Below are 27021 nucleotides of genomic sequence, written 5' to 3'. Positions count from 1 at the left end.
CAGTGCAGTGGGACTGAAATGTTAGTTTAATGTGTTGTTTTGCTATATTGTTCAAACATATCTGTGTTTTCTGCTTTGGTCGTGTGTGATTCAGCTGGTAAAGTGGCAGTTATGTCATTTCTGTGGCTCATTTTAGTTATTTGTCATCATTTGTGTTTAAATGTCTAATTGACATTCAGTTGAGGCTCTACAGAGGAAGGCTGCTGTGTATCGATAATTGATGATTAGATGTGTTTATTAATTCTTCCATAGAGATATTATTTTGAATTTATTGTTGGGTTTGGAGATCCTGTGAAGGATGGTGGTTGCATGATGTTGTTGGACTGACATTTTGTTAATGATTAATCGATTAATCACCGTTAAGAATTTGACCGAATAAAAAATGTCTTAATCTACAATCAGAGACGGGCACAAATACATCAAAAAATACCTTACAATAACAGATTACAGATACTTTCTTTTCAAATATATCCAAATAAAACACAAAATACTGGTGTGAGAAAATGTATTAATCGAAATGCAAGACACAAACTGATAATATGACATTTTAGCCATTTAGTGGCCTCAGTATTGGATGGATTTTGTTGCCAGTTGTTGAAAAGCGACAGATGGGAGCTTTGAATTTAATTGAAGTCATGTTTTTGTGACAGCAAACACACCAATGCAAACGCAGAGACTGAACTGTAAATGTGCCGTAAAACAAAAAACAGAAGCTAAAAGAGGACCAGAGTTTGTGGCTAGAAGCAAATCACAAACTGAGCTCAGAAATGCCAACAACACATGATTAACTATGTTGTTTAAAGGGATTTTTCACCACGACATCCTGGAAACACGTGTTGACCTCAGTGAGGTGACGATCAAATACCAGCTGAGCTTGTTCTGCTGTGACTCCCAGTGAACGGTGACTAAACATTAGGTTATCACTAAGACGTTAAAAGAAAATGATGGTTCTGATTAGTGTGTAATGATTCGTTGTTGAAATAATAAGGCTGTTTACGTCTGACCACAGTCAGATATTTCCACGACGCAGTAATCTGTTCATCATGTCTCTCTTCCTCACAGTCTGTGCTTGCATGAATGATTTAAACCCAAGTCAGATTTTTCATGCTTTAAATCACCATTATATTACCGCTCCATGCATGTGAATAGAGCTGGTGAAGAAAAAGCCTCACCTCCTTTTCCAAAGTTAGTGTGGCTGTGGAAAAAAAAAAGTGTAATTGAAAGTGAAGAAATGATTGAATTGATCTACTTTTATATGACCGAAAAACAGTCGGTACACCTCGACTGCAGCCTGAAAGAAAGATAGAGAGAGACTGAGGTATTTTTCTTAACAGGAACTTTTAATTTAAAAAAGTGAAAGTGATGGAAAGTTTTCAGATTTATTCACCTTCAGGAGACGTTTATGATTCTTTCAGCTGCAATCGAATAAAGAATGATGAGGGGACAGGGGAGATGTGGGGTCTGAGGGAGGATAACCGTGAACAGCTTCTCACTTTCTCTCTCTTAACGCTGCCTTTTCTTCTATCTCGCCCTTCGTTCTCTATATCTCACCTGTAGACATGGCTGCCCACCTCAGATTCCCACTGATCGATCAAGCTGTTTCAAAGCTTTTACCACACGACTCACTCCTTAGTTGGTTTAATTAGTTATCTTTACCCCAACGGTCCCTAGAATATAAAGATGATGGGTGTCTATGCCGTTTTTTCTTAACTGAGTGATCCCTATGTTTCCATCACCAGACTGGACATGACCTCCAACAAGCTCAAGAAGATTCCTCCAGACCCGCTGTTCCTGCGGATCCCGGTGTACGCTAAGATGAAGGGCTCTCCTCTCACGGCGCTGGTGCTCAGTTTCGGTGGGAACCCTCTGCACTGTAACTGCGAGCTGGTGTGGCTTCGCAGACTGACCAGAGAGGACGACCTGGAGACCTGCGCTTCACCCAGAGACCTGGCTGGCAAATACTTCTGGACCATAAAAGAGGTTTGTTAAAGTGACGACAGAGCAACATCATTACTGAAATTACAGTAATATCAGAGACAGAGAAACTGTCTGAACTAATAGAGAAGTCAGAGCAGAGCTGCTGTCGTCTAAAGGATAAAGTAATGCATGACACAATGTCTGTATACAAGATGAACAAAGGTCAAAGGATCCATTAATTTCCAAAGTATTTTCAGTTTTCATGGTTGAACAGAACAACTTAGGATCATAGTAAGATACAGAGCTAATTTTGGACCTTTCTAAAAGTCGCTCTGGGAATACACCAGTGATATTTAGAGGCTGTAGGTTGACTTGTGTTTAAAAGTTATTTAAGTGGGCAGAAGCCACATCGAGCTGCACAGAGCACATCGAGCCAGGCGGGAAGTAAAACACAGGAATGGCATATCATTTATATTTACAATGAAACATCCTTTGCAGACTTGTCTGTGGTAGAAGCACAAAAATCAAGGAAAAATAACCAAATTAACAATTTGACAGGTTTGGAGTGAGAACGTGTTGTGAAAACAGACATAAAAGACGAATCATTTAATCAGATTGATCATATAAATTGCATTCTGTGTGTTTGGCGTCATAATCCGCTAAACCATGTTGCAAAATGTGATTTTCTGCAGTCTTAACTTTAAGCCCTCTGTGGATGCATGATCACTTTATTTCTCAAGGACACTTGAGTGGGGCAGATGGTTGGTGTCACAGAGGAGTGAACCGTCTGCTGAAAGTGTGGAGTCATCGAGTTTGATATGCAAAAATGCATCAGAACCGTGATTTCATCATGTTTTTCTGCCTTATGTCATATTGTTGAGGTAGAACAAACAGAGAGGGGATGTATATCACAGTAAATATCCCAGATGTGGTTGAAGATAATTAAAGGGTAAAATGAAGAAGCAGAAATGTGTTTGGTCTTTATCTTTCTGTACGTACCTTCATTTGTTTATCGGTCTATTTAATGGGGACTGTGCAGATAAATAATCATTACTGCAAATGTGGAACTTCAGCTATTTTTCACCAGAAGTCTCTGGGGGACGTGTTACAAAGGAAACCTGCAGCAGCACATTAAAACAGTTTAAATAAAATATGAGCATGCAGAGCAGTGGAAAACATTAACCCCAACAGTCTCCGTGTTCTTCAGCGTGAAGCTACAACACGAGCCGATCGCTCAATCTCACTGTCAATCAATACATCGATAAACTTTGTCTTTACGAGCAAAATGAGCCGTCGTGCTCGGCTGTTAAACCTCTTCACGTGTTGTTAAAGTCAAAATGAATGGGTGTTATTTATTGAACCTGATGCTTTAGTGAACACTGCACTCTATTAAAGTGTTAAACTTAACCTTGAAACATTTTAGTGGTTAAGAGTTGTTTGTTTTTGCACTTTTTTATTTAGTGGTTTACAGACTGTTGTAAGCTCAGTGGCTCAGCCCATTTACACTGAAATCATACAACAGACTGTAATAGTAACTAAGTTGTACTGTAATTAAGTACAATTTCAAGGTTTCCTTTAGTATTTCCATTTTTATGCTACTTTATACTCTTCCACTACAATTTAGAAGCAAATATTGTACTTCAGATAGTCGTTACTTTGAATATTTAGTTAAGTATTAGCATTGGCATAATTATGTACTAAGAAGCATAATATAGCAGCTCAGAGAGCACAACGCAAACCCACTGCAGATGTGGTGTTGCTGAGTTTAGCAGTCAGTGTTGGACTAAAGGTTGAGGAGCAGCTGAGAGACGTATTCTTCATCTAAACCTGCTGAGAAAATGCTTCTGTACTAAAACAGAGCTGCGCTCAAACATGGAGGGATAACAGCTGAATTAAGCGCTGTGGTTCAAGATGTTACCTTAAAGAGGATGATATAGGGTTTTTTTGCCTCACGTGGAGATATCCTGCAGCCGACCCCTCTGGGCCGTTATAGAGCTACGATGATAAGTGGAGGTGCACCTTGAGATAAAGATGGGATTAATTTGTATCATCTTAGAGAGGATGATGTACAGACCTTTGCCTCACCTCAAGTAATAGTCATGGACCTCCTTCAGAGAGGTGCTGTAGGATCACTATAAGAGGATTAGCCTTGTAAAGAGGTCGATCCAGAGACCTCCGTGTCACCAAAGTGTCTGGGCTTATTAATACACCGAGAGTTAATAGCCTCTTTCCCACTGCAAGGGCAAGTGAGCTTCCACTGCATCCATCAGAGGTCAGACATTAGCCATCGGCCGCCATGGGAATCCCTGCTCTGAAATCGATGGACGCTGCTCGGCTGCTTATTGCATCTGCACCGCTTCTCGTCCGAAAAAGAAAATCCAAGAGGTTTAGACTCTCATGAAACGGGTAGAAAAGTGGAGTCTGGTTGAAATCTCAGGGTTACCTTGACAAACCATATATTTATGAAGACCAAACGAGTATTCATGCTCTTTTCCATTCCAACGCCCGACTTCACATTCTCATACGTTCACACTCTACACACTCAGACACACACACCAGGGAGCAGCCGGTTCAATCACAGGCTTTTACTCTGAGCTTCACAGGAGCAATTGAGGGTTAGAATGTAATACGAGACTGAGAGGAGCAGTGTAGTGCTTTATTTGAAGCTACATCCCAGCGGTCATCAGGTCAGCAATCATCTCTGCTGGTAACAAGACTCAAGAAGGACCCAGAAAAAGGTTTGGAGATGCCCTGAGTGGTAGGAATGATGAGTAAGCCCTGGTAAAGCCTCGGCTGGCCCTGCTTGGCCCAGCAATAATACTTCACCAGGGTTTTGGCAGGATTTACTCTGGCTTATAGGTGCCAGTGGGTGGGTTTTAAATATCGCAAGGGCTGAAAAACTCAAGGATCGCTTAATCTTCATGTGTAAACAATTGAACTCCTCCTCAAAGTCTGTTGGAAGAACACACAACTAGATGCCGTCAAAGAAGTGAAAGAAATGACTCAACAATTATATGTACCAAAAATATTAATAAAAACATGTAGGAATAGATTCATTTTTAGAAATGTGACAAACGTATATTTCTGTTTTATTCTGCTGATGTATTAACGTTCAGCAAGCTTTCATCTTTTCTACTAATGTTTTAATGAATGATGGTGACTCGTGTGCTCTAACAGGAGGAGTTTGTGTGCGAGCCTCCGATGATAACTCGTCACACCTCCAAGATGTTTGTGATGGAGGGTCAGGAGGTGAGCCTGCGCTGCAAGTCCATCGGAGATCCCGAGCCGTCAACACATTGGGTCAGTCCTGACGGAAAGCTGATCGGCAACACGACCAGAACCGTCTGCTACGAGAACGGCTCGCTGGACATCCTCAAGGCCTCGGTCAAGGTAGAGACGTAGTTTCATTTTCATGGACTATGTTTATGTGTGTGTCTGTTCATTTATTTATGTATTTTATAAACCGTTGGTCAAAAAAGCAAAGATTAATGTTGGGTCCTCTCCTTTTTCTGATGATTTCTAGGATTCTGGAAAGTTCACGTGTATAGCATCTAACGCAGCTGGGGAGGCCACCGCTCCTGTCGAGTTAGTCGTCAACCCTTCGCCACACTTCGACCCTAAACTGGACCCTGACCCGGGGCCGTCGGACATCCCCACGTCTATCAAGTCCAACGTCAGCGGAGGTCAGGCGCGGTCCGACCAGCAGAGGGTCAGCGTGTCGGATCTAACGTCCAGCACTGCTACCATCAGATGGCCCCCGCAGAACCACATACCAGGAGTCCGCATGTACCAGATCCAGTACAACAGCTCTACAGACGATATACTCATATACAGGTAAGAGTGTGTGTGTGTGTGTGTGTGTGTGTGTGTGTGTGTGTATGTGGCTGCTTTGCGTTAATTAATAATTAATTTAGTGTATGGCACGAAAGAATCGGTAATAATCGGTGCTCACGTTTGCTTTTCCCATCGGAGTGAATAGATTAAGGACTGGCCACTGGTCTCCTAGGGCCGCCATCTTGTTTCTGAATAGTCCCTGGAGCAGCCCTCCCTGAGCCACAGCCCCCCTCAAATGTACACATATAGTAGTTATCTTGTTATCATTTGCAAAAGAGATTATTCTTAAGTTGATGTAAATAGTTCATTATCTTTAGCTCCAGATATTTACAAGTCTGGAAAAATCCAAACCAAGAATGAATGCCTTTACAGTTGCACTCCTGCATCATGTGGACATTTTTCAGATATCTGTTGCATCATTTCAGACACATTCCCCAAACTCAGCCTGATATCTGCGATAGCTTTGCAAACTTGCGATCTATACCAGGATTCAAACTAAACTAAAGCTCTGCGGGTTAAATTGATTTTTCTGTTTTTTATGATCTCGACATCACAAGTAAACTCTTTATTTTTTTGTGGTGTATCAAGTCTCCATGCAGGAGCTCTCTGACTGTTGTCTCAGGTTGCTTAACACACCCAGTGTTGCATTAGTTATTGTGGGTCTCCAGGTTGGTGCCGTAACAGCTGATTGTGTTTCTAACAATGTGTTCAGCAGATGAGTTTGTTTCGTTTGTGTGTGACTGTGTTTGTCCTCTGGGCTAGTTGTTTGTGCGTTTGTTTTTACCAGGTGAAAAAGAAAATATTCTTACAAGATGAAAACAAGTAATTGAAGTGTGTGTGTGTGTGTGTGTGTGTGTGTGTGTGTGTGTGTGTGTGTGTGTGTGTGTGAGATTTCTCTTCCTTTCTGTCCGTCTTTGCTCTATCACATATCATCCCTGTGTGGGTAGTTACCACCAAGGTCTTCCTGGCGTAGGAGGTTGTATCAGGGCTTTTCAGGCGGTTTTTCAGGAGGTTTTTTTGGAAGTGAACAACTCGGCGAGCAGCAAAAGACGATGAGCTGACGGGGAAAAAACAGTGATGCAGTCTCAGGCAGCAGATATCATTCTTTAGCTCCCTAAATATTTTGAGAAAAACATGGGAATAATTATCATCATGAGTAGTGCATAAATAGTCATTCAGAGTTTAATCAGTTCAAAGTAAAAATCCATCCAGATTTTGATTACCTGCCTACAGAGATCCACTATTAATGAAAACCCTTCATCCTCCACTGGTGTGTTTCTCTTGGCCAAGAAATGACCATGTTTGAGCTCGAGGGTTTGCATTGAAAAATCAGGACCCTCAGAGGACTCGGGCATCAGACACGCGGAGACATACTGTAGAAATAAAAATGCTGTAATAGAAACTAATGTAAAGGTTAATTAATCCCGCTGGGAAATCAGGTCGGTTCAGCAGTAAAAAGGCAGTTTCAACACGAAAAAAGAGCTGATAGCTGGAGCCTGCAATAGACTGCAGAAGTGTAAGTGTAACGGCAAAAATATAAACATTAATGAGTGAACCAACTAGTGAGTAATAACTTTCTACTGTTTTAGAACAAAGAAGATGCAGAAAAATGTGCAAAGACGAAAGAATCAACGCTGCAACTAATTATTGAAGAAATATGTGTCTTACAGAGAATAAACTGTCCAAACATGTTTACAGCAGTGCAAATGAGCAAATGATATATCTCATTAATATATCTTATTAAGTGGCACATCTCTGAGAAGGTAAATGAGCAGTGAAACCTCCCTGAAGGAAACGTTTGGTCCGTCTCCCATCACGAATCCTCCTGCGCCGCAGCTCGTGGACGTGATTTGTACATCCTAATCACCAGATGTGGATTTCTGAGCATGTTTCAGTCTCCGGCTGCCAAGTGGCTGAGTGTGGACTCTCTATCAGCCCACGATGCTGAGAGACCGCAGGATGGTCCCATCAGCCACTTAGCCAGCGCTGTAACCTAGCAACGTCATTCAGACTGCATAATTGAGTGTTATTACAAAGCATTTGGAGGGTTGACAAATGACAGTTTGAAATGTGTCCGTGGCCTCGATGCTCATTTTAACCAAAGGCACTCAAGTGGCCATTTTCTTACCTTCAATTGGAGAGAGCACATGGTCGAGTGCGTCCAAATTGATGATTTCAGATTGATCCGTGGGGCTTCGGAGGGGTGACCTAATCGTTTTCCCGTGGCAGGGAGCTGTTGCTCTCACAGCTCAGTGTTACAATCACAGTCTGGTGTCAGCAGGCTAAAGATGACCCTCCTTCACTTCACTGGAGTCCAGGAAGATTTATTTATTTTCATCTCCACCATAAATGTGCATTTTTACCCATACTATACGTGGCATAATTACAAGCAGCCAGGTTGTAGTTCAGAGTCAGAGATATCAATAATTTACGAGAGGAAGTATCTGTCGTTTCCTCAAGTGACAAAAAAACTCAATATGTGGAGGCTCCAGTGACCTCTGGCTGCAGTAATCATGACTCTCTAAATGTGATGTTGTTCAGCCACAAAGCATCAGACTTTGACTTTAGGGACTGCCGTATCTGGAAATCACCATCGGTTTCTTTAAAACATGAGAATGATCATGCCCCACCATTTCTTTTTCCAAACCTGAACGTTGTTTCTGAGCATAAAGCTGGTTGAACAGTAACCATAGAAGTGTCAGATCAGCAGATTTGAAAATGTTTTTACAGTGATATGGGAAGCAGAAATAACGCCGTCCTTATATGTTTCACTGTTGTGGCTAATTTATGTATGTACTTTCCATTAATCTTGTATGACTTCATCACTTTATCACAAAAGCTTTACAGTGTTAGTAGTTAGAGGAAGAAAGATCAGACTAGAGTTGAGTGGGTTCTACATTCTGTGTCTGAACCAGTTCAGTGTGAACAGAAAGGGAGCTGCTGTACAGTTATTTTGTTTCTGTGTATTTCTGAGTATCTTCAGTATTTACAGCAGGTACTGCTGGGTACTGCCTCGCTCTTTTTTTTAAGATACGCTCTACTGTGGCAGCCCGAAGGCACAGAGATGCAGCCTTCTTGTGTTTCAAAGGTCAACGATCTGATTCTCTGGCTCGGCTGGGAGAATCGGCGTATTCGAAGGAAGTGAAACCAAATCGCTCTCTCCTGCTTTTATACCAGCTGTTGTCGTTCCCTTGAGCTCCGAGTTTAGACCCTGCAGCTGCTCAGGTTTTTTTTTGTTTTTCAAATTATATTTAGTATAATATTACATGATTTTGTTACATGAGGCTCTACAATATAAAGCATCAAATGCTTTTTAGAAATATGTCTTTCTTAAAAGATCAGCTTTTCAAACATCAAATTTTTGGATCATTAACATTCATGATGATTACTTCCAGTCTGTGTGCAGACACTTGGTCCCTGCTGGCCACCGTACATACTGTGATTGTGAGTAAATGAATGTCTGTACCAGCAGGCAGTCTGCTGTAGTCGTTCTGAGCTTGCAGTGGCAGTACTTATACTTTTGACTTTAAGAGCAAAACATTTTTTAAACCAAGTGGAGCTCTCTGGCAGAGTTATTGGCCTCTCCACTGTACACTGTAATAGAAGAGACTCGTGACGCCCACTCTGCCCTCTCTGCCCCGCCTCTGCAGTCTGGTCGCCGGCTTTGCAGCGACTCTGCCCATCAGAGCGGCACCGAGCTGTTCATCATCACACACCGAGGCACGAACTGTACTCTGCAGCACTTCACATCTATTGTTGTAATTACTGTCACTTTCTAGCTCTTATTTTCTGAGCACTACACAGCGGTCCCTGCTTTTCTGGCTGTTACTCTTTAGGCTTTGTTAGTGTGCATAGTTATGTGATGTCAGGCAGAGCTGGGAGGTTAAGGTGTTTTGTTTCCGTGGTGTACTCGAGACTAGAACATGTGAAGTACTGAATATTTTGAGCATGTGGTGTTGCGTACCTTTGCAGGGTACAAGAGGGGCCGCAAATATGATGTGCTATGAGATCAAGTAAAAGTACAATATGTTTTATTATCCTCTCAACATATTGAGCTCTGGGCTGCATGAAATCATTGTGTTTTTACTTCACTTACTATTAACGATCGTGTCGACGCTATGTGTGTGTTTATTTTTACAGTTAAACGAAATATTAGTCGAGGAGAGAAGAGAGCTCAGAGAGAATGTGGGGAATTGGAGGTTGTTGGAGGCTTTGAACATTAAAAAAACACATCATTTTCTACCTTGTCTTCTTTAACAGCTGCACAATGCAACAGAAAATTGAGAAAATTGGCTCCTAGCACATCACTGCAATCTTACAGCATCAAGTCTGAAAGTGCCAATGCAAAAAGCTAACATTAGTTTTATTCTGGAAGACATTTGTCACACTTTGTTTGACTCGATATCCCTCTACCCATTGTCGACTCATGACTCTGTGGCAAGTGCGTCTAAAAATTGTCTGTCTGCATTTCTGCAGTAGAATACTTGAAAAGAGTGGATGCAAAGATGAGTATGGAGCAGAGCATTTTGAAGTCTACAGGAGGGCCTCTCTGCACCTCCTCTGCAGCTACAGTGCATCTTAAAATACCACACTCAGAGCAGTTAAGGGGGGATGGATCTGCAATTATGAGAAGTCAACAGCTACCAACAGACATTTTGTTCAGATTCTCATGTGGACAACAAAGTAAGACATGCCATTTTTTTCTATTTTCCTGACTCAAAGCTCGTCAGTCCCGAGTTTCCAAGCCCTCATTAAAACCTGCTTCTCCACAAATGACTCGCCCAAACTGTGCATGGCCTTTTTCTAACCTTTATCTTTCCAGGGAAAGTCGAGTGAGCATGCCTGCTGTTATTCACTGGCCTGCTTCACATTCACATTTGGGAGCTGTCCAATTCTGCTGAACTGCATTAACTGTATGAACTGAGCAGCTGCAGTCAGCCGGTTGTGGAGCAGCAGCTCTGGGGTTTCATCGTGGAAGTTGTCGAGGGATGGTTGGAGGGAGGGAAAGAGCAGTTACTCATTCATTTTCCCAGCCGCTGATCTTCTCAGTCCGAAGCCACCGGCTGTTCCCTGTAGGCTACCGCTGCCCTATCATAATGGTATGACAAATGGGGCAACGAAAACCTTAGAAGTTCATTGACCATCATCACAGTTATCAGTGCTCTACATGCTGCATGGGAGCACAGTTCAGCTGAACAAATTATGCATTACAGATGAATTAGATGCTAAAATCTTCACCATGTTTTTTAAATTTGGAAACTATCAACTGATTTTTCTCTTCCCGTTAGCATAGCCTCTCCTCAGAGAGCTGTTTGCTCCGAGCTATTAGCTGTAACAGCTTCAGCAGAGACACGAGGAGAAGGAACACAGAAACTACTGACTCAGAAAGCTGCACACAAAGATGAAGACACGGGAAACAGACATATATATTTAAACAAAACACAGACAAGGCCATTTTATGGACATTAGAGAGGAGTAAAGGAGGAACAGCACTGAGAAAATCAGTTTAGATGGTGTCCTGGTGTTTCAGAGTTAGACTGACAGCAACCCAGCCGACAGAATGAATGTTTGCAATGTACTGCAAACCACTGATATGTTGAAACTTATATTTATTTATGCTGCAAATTTAGTTTTCTTAATGTTAAAGCAACATTATTTAACCTTTTCACCTTAAAATAACAGCTTCAAGATCATTTTGACAGCACAGTGTCTTGTAGTAGGGTGAATGGTGTCAGTGTAACACGCATGTTTACTTCAACGCACAAGTTTTCAAGACGTAATGAGTTTTGTTTGTAGTGAGCGCCGACATTACGTCTGACAAATTGTTACAGACCTGGAGTTTGTAGTTACGACAGTGATGTTGCACTCTGGTTAGGTTTAGGCATGAAAACCACGTGGTTAGGAAAACGTCATGGTTAGGTTTGAGATATCTGGCTCGGTCGAAACAAACGAGGCTGGAAAATGTCCAGACATGTTTTTTAACTACCATAAACTTAAACATAAACAAATTAACCCAATCTAATAATCATCTTGACGAGTTTCAGACCTCTGCGTTGGCTGTGAATCTGCAGAATAATCCGTGAAAAAGGAAAAAGACAACAGTTGCAGTGAGTGAGAGAGAAGTGTGATGGAGGATGGAGAGAGAGAGTTGAACACTGGTATCAGTGGTGCAGTCGGACCAGAGGGTTAACCGCCTGGTTTCCCTCTCAGCACCTCCTTCCCACTTCCTCCTCTCCGCTGTGTTTTTTTGTTTCATATCAGTTTCCTCGCACACTCAGGTTCTTTCAGTTCAACGTGCTGCGCTGGCAGAAAAGTGGAGAACCGAAGCTGCGAGATAACAGATCGACATTTCCTCATCCCTCTCCCTCCCCCCTCTCTTCCTGTGTCTGTTGGACTCTCAGTGGAGGTGGGGGAGAGGAGGACGAGAGGAAACGTTTTATTTTTATTCTCTCCTCCTTCTTCTCAATTCTGCCCCAGGGCAAGAATAACCTGACCAGCTTTATCCTTCACCTCTCTGTCTCGTTCTCTCTCTCCCGCTCTCCCTCTCCCCCTCACACACTCTAAGGATTATGGGTCCAGGGAGAGATCAACCTCTGCCAGAACCAGGAAATTAATCTATTGATTCTCCCTCCTTTAATATTCTCTTCTGCTCCTCTTTCTCTTTCTGTCCTGAACCAGGAGAGTGTGTGTGTGTGTGTGTGTGTGTGTGTGTGTGTGTGTGTGTGTGTGTGTGTGTGTGTGTGTGTGTGTGTGTGTGTGTGTGTGTGTGTGTGTGTGTGTGTGTGTGTGTGTGTGTGTGTGTGTGTGTGTGTGTGTGTGTGTGTGCAATAAAGCACAGTGTGAGAAAGTGTGTGTGTGTGTGTGTGCTGGCTTTCTAATTACCATCCTGCCTGGCTCTCGAAGGAGAGATTAAAGAAGCGAGAGAGGCAGAATAGAAAACTAGAAAGCCAGCGATGGAGGAGGGATGGATTGATGCGGCGCCGTGAATAAGAGAGGACTCAGCTGATGCAGAGATACGTGGACGGAAGTGAGAAGGAAAACGCCAGCTGATCATATTCTGCTGAGATGATGAGGCATCAGCTTTCCTCTCCTTACTACTCCTACCTCCATTTTTCTATTTTTCGGGACTTTTAAAAAGTCACTGTAATGTCATCTTCCTTCCCTTTTTTTCTTCCCTCACTCCAGCATATTACCTCTGTATGCAGTCATCCCTCCCTCCCGCCCTCCTCGTCTCTTCTCTCCTCTCTCTGCTCTTCCTCCATCAGCCAAATGTCACTTTGTCCCGCCGGGTCTCCAGTTTGGAAACATGCAGTACAGGAGATGACAGCGGGGCTTTTAGGCTGAGATCAAATCAAAAGGTTTTCTCTCCTGCTCAGTCTCGCTGCTCTCAGTGTCTGAGCTGCAGACAGCAGGAGGTCAAATGTTGCATCATCATCTTCGCTACATAAAAGTTGAAACAAAGTTAGAAATTTAAGATTTCATGTCTGATGTCTGCTATTTTTTGTGGCTCTTTAAAAGAAAGTCTCTGGAAAGTTTAGTTCTCAAACTCACCAACAGCTCGTAGTGTTCACTCGTCCACCTCTTCAGTTTTATGACATCTAACTCTACGATCAATAACAGAAGCAGTTCCTATTAGCCTCGGCTTTGAGATTGATGCTTATGTTAAATGTAACATTGACACACAAAGGGCTGCAGGTCGGACTCGGACCCTGGGCCGCTGTAGCTGTAATTTGGTGATTAATCTACAATAAAAATGAGCTCCACATCGACCAAATACAACAGTAAAATCCTGCTTTAAAATAAATAAATAATAGTGAACTGTCACACTTGGAACAGAGCAGTTTTTATGGTGCTGTGTTTATAATTTTACTCAAGTGAAGGATCTGAATACTTCCTTAACCACTGAGTATAAATAAAAAAGAAAAGAACCGACAGTAATTTCATTCTTTGTTTGTTTCACATTTGAATAAATACACAAGAAATAAGACAAAGTATAATTTAAGATGAGACTCAAATGAGTTTGCTACCTAGCCTGAGGCTACATGTTGTTAACAAGCATTTTTTTTATGCTAACTGTAAGCATTTCATTTTTAATTTAGCCTTTTATTACCAGGAGATTGGACCCTGAGAAGCTGACGATAATGAGAAGAATACAAACCCTCTGATGATTCAGACAACACGACCTCTCCTCTGGTGCCATCATTAGGGTAAACCCAATAACTTCAGTCGGTACATAATCAGCAGAATGAACATCTCTCTGCACAAGTCATTCATTCACTCCCCGACACGGCCGTAATACAGCGGACCAGTATCTATATCTGGCACCATTATCTCCTGACCTCACTCACCTGCCTCGGTCGTTCACTCACCTGCTCTTTATCAAACACAGCAGCGGCCATGACACTAACGGTGCCTCCTGAACACACCCATGCCTGCATGTGTGTAATAAGTTCCCGCAGCAGAGCCAACCTGAGGCCACGCTGACCTTTCCCCACTAATGATGCCCTCTCTCTCTTCTCTGCCAGCTGTCGCTCGTTTCATCTTTCAATCACCGTCTCTTCGTCTCACTCACTTTTTTCTCTGCATGTCAGGACTTTTAATCTATCGCTCTCTGTTTCCACCCGAGTCTCGAGCAAGTTTAATTTAAACTTTTAAAGTTTAGCTCAAATTAAATCAGAAAAAAGGCAAGTTATTTTCATTCAGTTGAGTTTAAGTGAACTGGTTGTGTTTGTAGAAGCCAAAAAAAGACAAACACAAGATTTTTATTTTACACATTTGTGGTTTTTAGGCTTCGTCCCTTCCTTGGTTCTGTTATGAAGGTAAAAATAAGGCCTCTTAAGTTTATCTGTGGTAAAGTAAACATGAAATCAACTCCTTTTTTGCATTTTTGCATCTTTCTGGAATTCTGTTTTTATGAATCTGCATAAAAGTTGTAATATTTTCTTTCTTTCTGCACTAATCAGTTTCACCCTGAGGCCAGACTACCCTGCTTTTGTCTGTCAACAGCCTTTATTGGAACCAGTTTACAACAAAACAAATTAGACCGTATTTAGCCATGCAGATAGTTTTGGTTCAATAGGCTGAGTTTGTGTAAGATGTCACCTCTGAAACTTCTGCTTCCCCCTCAACAGTGGACATGAATAGAGTTTAATTTATGCTCCTTAGACTATCAGGGAAAAAAATCAACAGCAACGTGTCTTTAACGCAACAGTTTTTACTTTTTGTTCAATAGAAAGTAGTAGGAGGAAAACTGACGACGGTTGCATCTGTAGTGAGGATATTGTTTCTGGAAAAACACTGTTGTTAGGTTTTTAATGCAGTGAATCTATTAATTCACCTCCTTTGTGTTGGGGCTGATGTAAAACAGCAGCGGAGATCTGAAAAGCTCAGCAGATAAAGACTAACTTGTCTGCATGTCTTACCATGACGGGAGTAGTTTTTAGACTGTATGTATATCTCAGGTACGTAGCACATGTATTTGCACACTGATCCATCTATTGTATATAGTGTTTCTATTCTATTTTATCTTTTATTTTTTAGTACATTTCTATTCTTGCACTGCTACTATTTTCCCTTGTACTGCTGTGTCAAGTTGAGTTTCGCCTCTGGGGGACCAACAAAGGTTGAGTTGTTTTTGTGGTTTTTATCCCGTTTCTGATTCTTGTGTTTGAGCGGACGATGACTGACTGCAATTCATTCAGAGATTGTTATTTTTTTCTTTAGCTGTGCCTGTTTTCATTCGCACCATCTGTGTGACACCAAACACACATTTCTGTGTGTTGGGTTGTAAATGAGCCATGATATTAAACATGTGCCCGGACAGGTTCTATTTTTTTTCCTGTCCTTCTCTTCATCTACACAAGGATGCTTGTTGTTCCTCCTTGTCTTCCTCATTTATTTTCCTCCTCCTCCTCTCCTGCACTCCATCCACTCTCAATTTCTCTCATCTGTTTTTTTCTCTCCTTTGCTCTGTGTCTTTCCTTATTGATATTCAATGGATGAGAGGCGATGAAACTGAGGATATGCAGAGATACTCTCACCCTGACCTTGTGTAGGCTGTGAAGGGAATAATCCATGTATCTTTTATATATTTAGTGTCACTTGTTATCTCCAAAGTCACATTTTCAGGAATTTGAAACAAATCAAAAAGCAAAATAAAAATTTGAAAATAGAATGAAAGATAGTTCTTTGGGTTGTGGACGAAACAAGACATTTGAGGACGTCATCTTGCGTCTCGGGAAACACGGATTTTCACCATTTTCTGACATTTTATAGACGAAACAACTACATGATTAATCGAGAAAATGAGTCCTGAAAAGAGTGCTTGAAAAACCTTGTCAGGTATCATATCTGGTCATTAATATTTGGTTCTTGTGATGGATTATTGTTCAGCTTTCACTCTGCTTCCATCATCTCAGTGTCTCAGTTGCTTGACAGCCGGCCAGGTGCCTCCCTCAGGTTCAGCACTAATTGTATAGCTCTGACTCACTGCTGTCAATTACACACTCGGCTTGTTGGCCCGCTCTCACCCCCTGTAGGGTTTTATATTGGTACACCTTTATTCAAAAAGCCGGTCTTGGCGTGCTCCCATTGTGTGGGAAAACACTGGACAGTTTACAGGACATTGTTTCTGTCAATGCAGATTTCCACAAAAACATGGTTATGTTTTAGGGTGCCACACATTTATCTTTTAAAACCCTGTGTGGCTGCTTTTAAAACATGCTGTGCTTCTTTAACTGTGGTTAAAATGACCCAGTTGAGGTGGTGTCTAGTGACTCAGTGACATGACACGACTATTAAACATGCATGTGATGTTTGCAGATGTAGTGGCTAAAATTTTCCCTGGAAAAAATACACTTTAAAAGATTTAACCAGATTGGCCGGCTGAGTCCACAGGGACTGGAAATTGTCTTTGTTGCTCGGTTGTTACTGAAGGTCGGTCTTATTTGCTGGAGTAGTAAACTAGGTTTCATTATACAGGAGTCTACTGATATGACTCATGGTTATCCAGTTTTTAGTCACACCCTACACATCATCTCTTGGATGCGCCTACCTGCTGGACAACATCATAAATGACTCATATGAACGTCTTCTGATTCGCCATTGCCGTGTTATAGTTTAGCACAGGATGTACAGTACAGCCAACACAGGAGTCAAACCTGTGACCTTTCCTCTAAAGAAAATAAAAGATATGTGCTGGTGTTTCCAGCAGCAGGTTGAACTACATATCTCTCAGTTGAGGACTGTGTCATTTTAATAATGGAGCTTAAAATGAATGGAAGCTTAGAGCCATTTCATACATACAGAACGTGAACACAGAGCGGTCTGTGCGAAATGTAACCCGAGTGATGGCTTGGATTTAGTGTCGTGCCTCGTATGAAATCCTGAGTGGCTCTGTTTTATATGGCTGTGGCCTCTACATTATTCACAAAGCTGTCACGAACAGACAGAGGGGCAACACTCGAGGTTATGCTTCTCTCTAAATCCTATATGTCACCCAGTGTATTTCATTATATTATGAGCATTGCATTATTCAAAACCTGAAATGATACACACTGCAGTGCTGACATAGTTAAACTGCAATTATCTTGGATCTTTACTGATTTTCATTATGCAAGATTAAAGCTTGTTCCTTGCCCACGGCAAGGGTAATATAGAGTTTACAGCTACAGTATGAAGAATAACCTTCACTGGTTGTACATTACTGTAGCTGTTCATTCCATTTGTGTGCATCATAACTCGGCATTCTTCAAAATACACAGAGAAGCCGGATTTAGACGAGGACGTAACATTTCTTTGTCAGTCCTATATAAGCTGATGTTCAGTAAATGGTTAGCATTCCTTAATGTCTGTTTTTAATTATAAAAAGTAATTGCATAGGGAGAAGAAAATTGGAATTTAAAGATATGTACTTTCTATATTTATATATATTTTGTACATTTCATGAAACAAACATCCAGCCTATTCAGTGTGTCTCCACACAGTGTCACTCAAATCTTAATCTACAGATTCACCTAACGGGCACTGGGAGAATAACTCATCCACAGCTTAATTCATATTTTCTAAATTGGATGAAGGTCGGGGCAAAACCTTGTGTAAAGCAGTGAAGGTTCCTGACTGAAAACTAGAACACTAAAAAATACATGGGCTTTGTTTGTTTTTTTTCAAAATGCATACCTACATACAAACGATTAAAGTGCATATAGGCCAAAACAAATCTGAGATATTGAGAATGAAGTAGCAATGTTGTGAGCATGAAGTAGTAAGAGAATTAAGTCATAATATTTTGAGACAAAAGTCGTAATATCATCGGCATAGAGTCGAAAATAGATATTACGATAACAAAGTCGTAATGTTAAAAAAAAAACCTTAACCGTAACTTATATAACCACATACAAATATGCACACATTGAGACAAGCCCACATATGCCCTGACAACAAAAAAAGGTCCAATACATGTGTATTAATTGTAGCAGCAATGGGCTGGATACGAGAACATCATCAGTAAGATGGCATGAAATATCACAGAGTCAATCCCCTTACATGATCAATAAATACAGACCATATTTTAGTGAATTTGTCACAAGATCCATTCAAAGTATGTCTTATTTTCTCGAGCTGGAGCAATGACGGCGCCTCCTGTATTCGCCTCTTGAAAGGTGGTTGTTTAGCAGATTTCTAATTCATAAGCATCAGTCTGCGTTCTGTGCGACTACTGAATGCTAAGATGTAATTTTATAATAAAAATAATATCCTGTCGACTGGGCTGCTGTAAAGTGAGTCACGGATGGATCTGTCCTTGAAGTTGCTCTCTCTTTTTTTTTTTTCTTCAGCTCGCCTTAACGTTGACTTAGTGACGACTTCTGGCCTTTGAGCCACTCAGAGAGCCTCAGCAGTGTTGTTTTTTTGCTGTATAAAGTTTGGTGTGGATGCCTCAGGCTGAAACATGACATACCTCTAGCAACAGCAAGGCTACAGGCAATAATGCTGTGTGTGTGTATGGGGGTGTGTGTGTGTGTGTGTGTGGGGGGGGGGGGTTGTTAAAGAGAGAGAGCCTTTGGCGTTCGTTCAACCATTAGTCTGACGCAGAACGCTGCAGCACTTATAGACCAGACCTCAATAATAAAGCGAGCAGCCTCTCTCTAGTACACACATGAACACAAACACACACTCCTGCAGTCGTACACATCGTCACACACTCACACCGAGGCACTTTACACACACACACAGTATCTCTTTATCTTTTTCCTTTTACCCCCTCACCACACACACACACACACACACACACACACACACACACACACACACACACACACCATGCCCAGCGGGTCAGGCTTGGCTTTATAATTCCATTCCTTGTCTGGTCACCTCCGCTCCACTGTTGATAAATAGGCACTGCTCTGCACCGGCTGACACCTGAATAATATATAGGACACACACACACACACACAGAGGACACACACAGACCCACAGGTACACAAAGACAAAGGACACGCACACACTCGTAGAGAGAATACAGTTGTAAACAGAGGTACCAACATGAATACACAAACGCTCTCTCACTCTTTCTGTCTCTCAAATTGAGCTGCCGTCACCGTGACTGAGTACAGTACTGCCCAAAACAATGTTGCAAGGTCGACACTGTAATTTTTTAGAGCGCCATTAACATTCTCACTGGCCCAGCCCACGAGTTCTGGCCCTGCCCACGAGTTCTGGCCCTGCCCACGAGTTCTGGCCCTGCCCATGAGTTCTGGCTCTGCCCTCTGATGATCACATCGTGAGATTACAGACGTGTCTTATGATGGCGGTCTTGACATTAAATGCTTTTTGGCCGCAGGGGGATTTGTTGACTTATCTGTGGTTTATTTGCAGTATCCTAAATCTCTATTTAACTATAGTTAAATCATAGGTGCCTGAAGCAGATTTTCAGAAAAGCAAGATTTTTTAAAACCTAAATGCACAATATGCAATATTGTCTGCATTTGGTTTGTTTCAACACATCCTCATACCTTAATGACTGAATTTGTCAACTGACAGCATCTCCAGAAGCGAGATACACATCACTGTTCCCAAAACAACATTACCATTGCAGCAGAACAGCGACACACTGACTGGACCTTTGTTGTAGAGTCGCAGTTAGGTTAAGTTTACCTTTCACTCTTTATACTACTTCTCCTCACTTCCTCCTATGCAGATGTAAAAAATCACAATAGCCAGTCTCTCAGTGTACTTCTGCTGCTCGGTGCTGGACAGTGTACAGCGTCTTTATTACAGTTAGCTTGATGAAAACACTGAGACCAAACCAGACAGTAAATGTGCTGTAAAAGCCAAGTCCATGAGCTGAAAGGCTGAAAAGCTGCAGGGCTGATGATCACTCTCTGTGGATGTGTCACTACAAGTTACATTTTTCACATCACACAGTATCAGTTGAGTCGATGGTAATAAAATCATACGGTAGCTGTGTGGAAGGCACATTTCTGCATAGTGTACTGTGATACTATGATGGAAAACTAATGTCTTCTTAGAACATACTAAACAGAGGGTGTGTGTCCTTACTGTATCTCCGGCTGTATTTGTGTGTGTGTGTGTGTAACATGGTGGATGAGTCGGTCCGGTGTTCGCAGTAATCTTGGTGTTTCAGAGGTTGGCCTAGTTCACAGCTCCCATGTTTCTCTGCTCAATTATTATTCCATCGATAACATCTCCTTCTCTCTCTCTTTGCAGCCCAGAATACTCCGTCTTTGTTCTTCTTTTTTTCTCATCTTCTCTTTACAAGCTGTTCTCTCGTCCTTCCTCCGTCATTATCTGTTCTCAAATTAGTTTAAGGAATCAGAGGCTCTCGATCATCTTAAGGGGTGGCACGGTTAAAAATCCTTTCCTGCTGTTTTTGGGGGGTTTGAAGCAGCCACTGCAGGTCCACACAGCAGATTTGTTTCAGAAGTTTAAAAAGGTAAAACCTCAACATCCTGTAGTGAAGAGAGTGAAACCACTGAGATAAAGCAATTATCTTCTGCACCACTCTGAAAGTGGAGAAAGTGTCTGTTAAGCAAATTAGATCTAGTTACGGTCGGTTCGATACCATGAATATGTGCAACAGTGAAGCTCATTGATGTGTTTCTAATAGTTTTTTGACGACAATGGGTGAGAAAAGATAAGTTAGCCTTTTGATACACACACAATACTTGTTAGAAGGATCAAGTCAGGGTTGATTTCAGGCTTTTTATGAAATTTTACGATAATAAGAACATTTCTTCTACCCCCATTTCCCTGCATAGCAACTCTCTGAATAATTTAAATATATAGGCAGCCAGCGGTGTGTGAACAGCCGAGAGGGTAGCTGCCTTTTTCTGGTTGAAGACAATGTTGTTGTGTTTTCTGCTTTGTGGTTTTGGTTTCCGATTTGAAGATGTGATTTCAGATTTGTTGTGTTTTCTGTCTTATGTCGATTTGATTTGCTCTTTGCGGTTGTGATTTCCACTTCAGGGCCACCGTAGGCTCTGACTCAAAACTGAAAATGTTTTAAAGTTTGGATATTTTGTGAGCAGCGTTCCCTCTTGATCTCTGCTTATGTCTCAGTTTCCCCTCTTGTTTCTGTTATTTCTTCCTGTGTTGTGTCTCGTCTCTCTCTTTCTCTGCGTCCTCCACTGCAACATTTCTTTACTTTCACGCCCTCACCTCCCTCTCCATCTTTTTTCTTTCCTGTCTCAACTTGTCTCCTCCCTCTCATCCCTTCTGCTCAGCGTCTTCTTCTTTGTCCGTTTTCTCTTTTCACCATATTCTTCTTTCCTCTTTCCGTCTTTCATTTTCACCACCTCTCTGTCTTTAATCTCACTCTACCTTGTACCCTTTGATTTTCAAGTTGGAAATTGAAAGTGCTACTTCCTTCTCCATCCCCTCCTCTCTTTTGCACCGTCTGTCTTTTCCTCTGTGTATATATTCTCTCCACTTCAATTTTCTACTTCAACCTTAATCTTTTGTATTATAGGAAAACCCATCTGCTCTGCTCTTTACCCGAACATTGTGTTAGATCCCTACCGCTGTTTCTCTCCTGGAACAACTGGAGCAGAACTCATTACAACCAGCAAAGCTGCAATATCACAATAACACGTACGCACGAGGACTTGATTAGATGGAGACGGGTCGAGACAGAAAGATTAGGGACAGGTCTTCACTTCTCAGCTGCGCAGTTAGTTGTTAATGACAAAAAAATGTAATATCTAACCATGCAGATTATATATTATTGAATGAAATAAGCGCAAATTTTCATACATTGGATGAAGCTAGGCTCAAAATTCTTGTCTCGTGTTGTTGACATATTAGAGTCTGAGGTTTCTACAGAGGGGAGTTTGGATATCTCTTTGTGTCACTCCATAAATCAGACTATTATACTGCTAAATACTGTCAAGAGCCATGAAAAAATAAATTTTTCTTCATGCTTTAATGAATAAAACATTGTATAAATGAGACTATGAATGATATAATGATATAAAAACAAACTACTCTGTGAAAACCTTCAGAATATAGATAGAAAAGTTTGGTGCATGTCAGTGCTGCTGAAGTGGAGATTTGAGTCTGAGAAATGCTAATTTTGAGAAAAAAGCTCTTTTATATATATGTATTGGAAAATTCCCAACATTTTTTAGACCAGAACTGGTGATTAGGGTAAAAGTTTTACAGATATCAACATGAAACATCTGCAGTTTCTTTACTCACATTAAGGGGAAGTGAGTTTTCTGATATTTTACGTCTAAATACACAAACGAGGCTGTTTAATTAAAAATGCACTCGGGTATTTGCCACTTCAGACCCAGTTAACCGTACAAGGAGAACACATGTTGATAGTGGTGAACATGTGCTGGCGCTGGACTGGTGAGCATGTGCCCTTCATTCAGTGATGGAAAATGACTTTATCTGTTGCTGCTACATGATCAGACCAGCTGTTGTTTGTGCCACAGCCTCTGTCTCTGTAGATGTTTGAGTGCAATCTGAATTCATCTCAGCAGAGCTACAGATTGTTCTGTGCCGTCCCTCCTCCTCCACACAGACACAGTGAACATCTACCTGCCATAATGAGCACAGCTGATCCCCAACACATGACACAACTGTCTGATCATCATCGTGTCGTTTGTGCTGTGAAACATTTATGAAATAGCCAGGGCCGACTAGTGTAACAATATTTAATGAGTCAGTAATTAATCAATCAACCTAAGACATACTTTGCCATGTTGAGAGGGTCCTATTTGATTCACCAAAGACTTGATGTGACTTCAACACCTTGAATATTGAATTATTAAGCCGCTGAAAGTGTATTTTAATAGTTACATTCACAGACTTGAAAGACTGGAACACTGACTTCCAATTAGACGCTGAAGACTTCTGACTTTTATTGGACTTTCCCCAAGAGACTTAGAAATAGCTCTGAAATATATATATATATATATATATATATATATATAGGACAAATTGGCAAATGAGGCAAACCCTAAAAAACCTAATAGTAGTTTCTGTCCCCAGAGTTCCAGATTTAACTCTCTGAAGCTGAATTGTGAGCGCAGGGTGCTGAGACTGTCCGAGTCATGAGATTGAATCCCCGACAGACAGTAACAGTGGAAACGTGCTCTAATAGTTTAGATAAGAACCTGCATAGCACAGCGATAATATGACACATAGTTTTGTAAAATAACTCTCCAGCATCTTTTCTCAGTTATTGTATGAGGGAGAAAATACTTGGTGACAGAAAGAAGTCTATTTGTGCAGAATTCAGAGGCTTCGTTCTGTCCAGTTCGACAAACAGCAGCAAACCTCTTTCCGGTCGCTCTCCGTGTCCTCCTCGAGAAGATCTGTGAGAATCACAGTGAAAAATTAAATAGATTTTTGCTCCTTTGTAGCCCAGTGGTTAAACTCATCGTCTGTGGTTACTGTGTCATGGGACATCTGGGACATGAGAATCTTTCTCCAGGACAAAATCATGAGACCAAAGTTTCGTCTAGTTAACCTTTCCTCAGCTGCTTATGAATGTTGTACGTCTCCACAACCTGAACCTCTGTCGTCCTACTAATATACAAATGAGCACAATGTAAAATAACACGTCTTTGTCTCTGTCTCCCGTCTTCCTCTCATTCAGGATGATCCCAGCCAACCACAAGTACTTCCTGCTGAGTGACCTCGCATCGTCGCGAGACTACGAGCTGTGTGTTTTGGCCGTCTACGATGACGGCATCACCGCCCTGACGGGCACCAAGCTGGTGGGCTGCGTGTCCTTCAGCACGGAGACGGAGTACGGACGCTGCCACTCGATACGAGACCAGGTCAGTGTGTTAAAGTTTACCCGTATCAGCCTGACGACACACAGAGCTGAACAGTCCTTTATCTCACAGGTCCCAGAGTTTCTCGACTTCTTAAAAGGAGTAATCCGGTTCTAATTATCAGGGAAACGGAGACAACATTTAATTAACGAATTCCTATTCTTTTGTTCCACAGCCTGAAGAGTCTTCTTGTACGAACACATGTCCCTCGTCTCGGCTATCGATTGAGGCCTTGCTCCTTGCCTTAATTTTTCTTTTGATCTGCAAGCTGACTTTGCTTGGAGCCGTGTAGAAGTCACTGCTTCAGTTATGAGATTGAATAAATTGATCTGAAATTGATTAGAATTGATCCGAGTTAACCTGTGCCGTCCGTGCGAGGCCACTTAAAACCACAGTTCTGCATTAAATTAATGTGTACAGACAAACATCGGTTGTAATAATCAAAACTTAAGCTGTTTTAATGTTGCTTGGTTGTCCACTGAGTGAGTAATGTGATACTTAACATAATATTCTTGACTGCATATACCTTGAATTGCGTGTGAGCATGAAACTTTTGCTGAGCCGTGATTGTGCTGCTTAATATGAAATTAATGTGGACAGATTCTGCGTTGTAACCAGACCTGTGAGTTAAAGAGTTTTTCCAGCGCCGCCGCGCGTTAATGTTTCGTGTACAGATCCTGCGTTTGACCAGGTCTGTGATTTATTTGTATGCATAAAGTGTCGCTGTGCACTTACAAAATAACTAGTTTTGATGAATCCTAAGCTGTTGCGCCGTGCCAAAGTTAGTATTTGCTGCGATGTTTGTATTTTTCAAGATGGGATTCAAGTTAACGAATCCCATCTTGAACAGATGGAGAAAGAGGCAGAGCTCGACGAGGTTAAAAGGGAATTAGAGCATTCTCTTGAGTATAGCTCATACCCAAAAGTGTCTGCGGGTGCAAACTCTCATGAGGAAAGGAAAGAGGGCAGATTCCACAGGAACGCTCAATTAGGCATGTCCCCGCCGCGATCTATGTCGCCCATAGATCCCACTGTCCACTCTCGGACTGACAGGGACCTGCGTGACCGAGATAAAAGGTCTTCCTCCCCTCAGCCTCTCCCACCTTCAAAGCGTGCACTATTTGCGAGGCCCCTCCCACAGTGACCTAGATAAAATGGCTCGAAACATAACCCGTTTCGAACCCAAACCTGGTGCCTTTGATGAAACTCCCTGGCAATCCGACCCTGAATCTCTTCCCAACCCTCCCACCCAAGTGGTTGGCGTTGTCGCTCGAGCTCAGGCAACAGCCAATGCTCCTGCCAACTCTTCATATGAAGCACGCACTTCCCCCTGCTCCTCGTACACGTCTCCGATGCTCTCACTTCCCTTGCATTCATGGTGCCTCAGAGCAACAGGGGGGTGATGGTAATGCAGGCCCATAACTCTCCATGCGCAGAACATAGAGGAGCCAAAGCAACATACCAGGCACTCAAGTAGTCTATTGGCCACACATGCAGAAGGATGTAGCAGACTACATCAAAGACTGCTTGATTTGCCGCCAGTCCCAACTGTCAAACCTGCTTCACAGAGCTCCCTTCCCACGAAGGAGCCGCAGAGACTACTTTGACCAAAAAGTGTCCCATGACAAACTCCAAGTGGGGGACAAGGTGTGGTACTACACCTCTGCTCCCCTGACTAGAAAGGACAAACAAGACGCCACACTGAGCTCTCACCCGTTATGTACCAGATCAAAGTGAACAAAGGCCAGAAGGAGCTGACGCTTAAATGGGTCCATCGCAACCAGCTGAAACCACACAAGAACCCCATTGGACTTGACGGGGACGCAAAACGTCTCTGTTAGGTCATAAATAAGGATAAAACCCTTAAAGCACCTAAAAGTGCCAATCGGGAGTAGGAAAAAACTGGGGGTTAATCTAATACGATTGCCCCTTTGGTCCAAAGTGTACATTAAATTGATAAAGTAGAATCAAAACCAAACTCTGGGATTGTTCTTGAGGAACAACCCAGACTGTTGATCACCAGCCGTTGTCTACAAAACAGAAAGTGTTTGTCAGGCTGACAGACACGACTCACAGGGTGCAGCAGTTGCAGAAGTTCACTATCACTCAATGAACTGAGTGGGTTTAGTTGCAGACCTAAACAATTCATTGGTGGACTTTATTGTTTAATCTTGGACTCTCTACAGTCCATGCTGTCAGTTTATTCACAGTAAAATCGCCTATACGTGAATTACAAGCTGAAATCCCAGACATCAGAGCGCAAATCAACCAACAACAGCAGGAGCTACTAACATACAATACATACAACAACAACATCATTGAAGAGCATCATTTTGGTGGTCAGTGCCCACAGTGAACCTCTGAACAAAACCATTTCTACAATCAGAATTAGAATCAGAAATACTTTAGTGATCCCTGAAGGGATATTACAGCTGCTCCCATTCAGTTTTAGAAAATAAGCAAAAATAAAAACTATATGTACACAAGAATAATACAAATAGAATAAAAATATAAGAAATGTACATCTATATGTACAGTGTAATAAATTACATAAGTAAACAATCTCCTTTCGGTAATCTCGGTTGATTGTGCTCACACACAACTGGTCAGTTTGTTAATGACAGATACGCTGAGAGACATTGGATCCATAAATAAGATTCCTCCGCATCTTATCCCGCTGTTTCTGGTGCAGGACATTTTATCCACCATCACCAGAGAACGTTATTCTACACATTGAAAATTTAGCTCGCTATCATTTGGATCCAAACCAATATGAAAGCGAAATCAGGATATCAAAATTTTTCAAGAAACACACACTCGAGTTAGAGCAAAACACTCTTACTCAAGTGCAGTGACCAGTTAGTGATAGTCTCTGGCCCTCTTGCAGCTAGTCGATGACAGTTACTAATGACAGCTCTAGAATAGGCCCCTTAACCCGATAAGACTAGAGCCTCCTACTAACCAT

At 41.8% G+C, this 27021-nt stretch overlaps 1 protein-coding gene across 1 annotated transcript in view; it reads left to right on the top strand.

Annotated features, from left to right (window-relative positions):
• The window catches only part of LOC311255720 (leucine-rich repeat and fibronectin type III domain-containing protein 1-like protein), a gene marked incomplete at its 3' end in the record, with an annotated part of 276352 nt that extends 250455 nt beyond the window's left edge, over positions 1-25897 (top strand). The window contains exons 10-14 of the mRNA XM_084350369.1: positions 1740-1980; positions 5095-5307; positions 5441-5751; positions 23876-24059; positions 25784-25897. Coding sequence (XP_084206495.1) covers positions 1740-1980; positions 5095-5307; positions 5441-5751; positions 23876-24059; positions 25784-25897 — 1063 coding nt within the window. The remainder of the gene's footprint in view (positions 1-1739; positions 1981-5094; positions 5308-5440; positions 5752-23875; positions 24060-25783) is intronic.
• Positions 25898-27021: the final 1124 nt, after the last annotated feature.

This window comes from Pagrus pagrus, assembly GCF_965226575.1.
Source record: "Pagrus pagrus genome assembly, chromosome: 4".
Taxonomy (NCBI): domain Eukaryota; kingdom Metazoa; phylum Chordata; class Actinopteri; order Spariformes; family Sparidae; genus Pagrus; species Pagrus pagrus.
The sequence above is the reverse complement of the archived record's forward strand: the minus strand, read 5'-3'. Positions and strand labels throughout refer to the sequence as shown.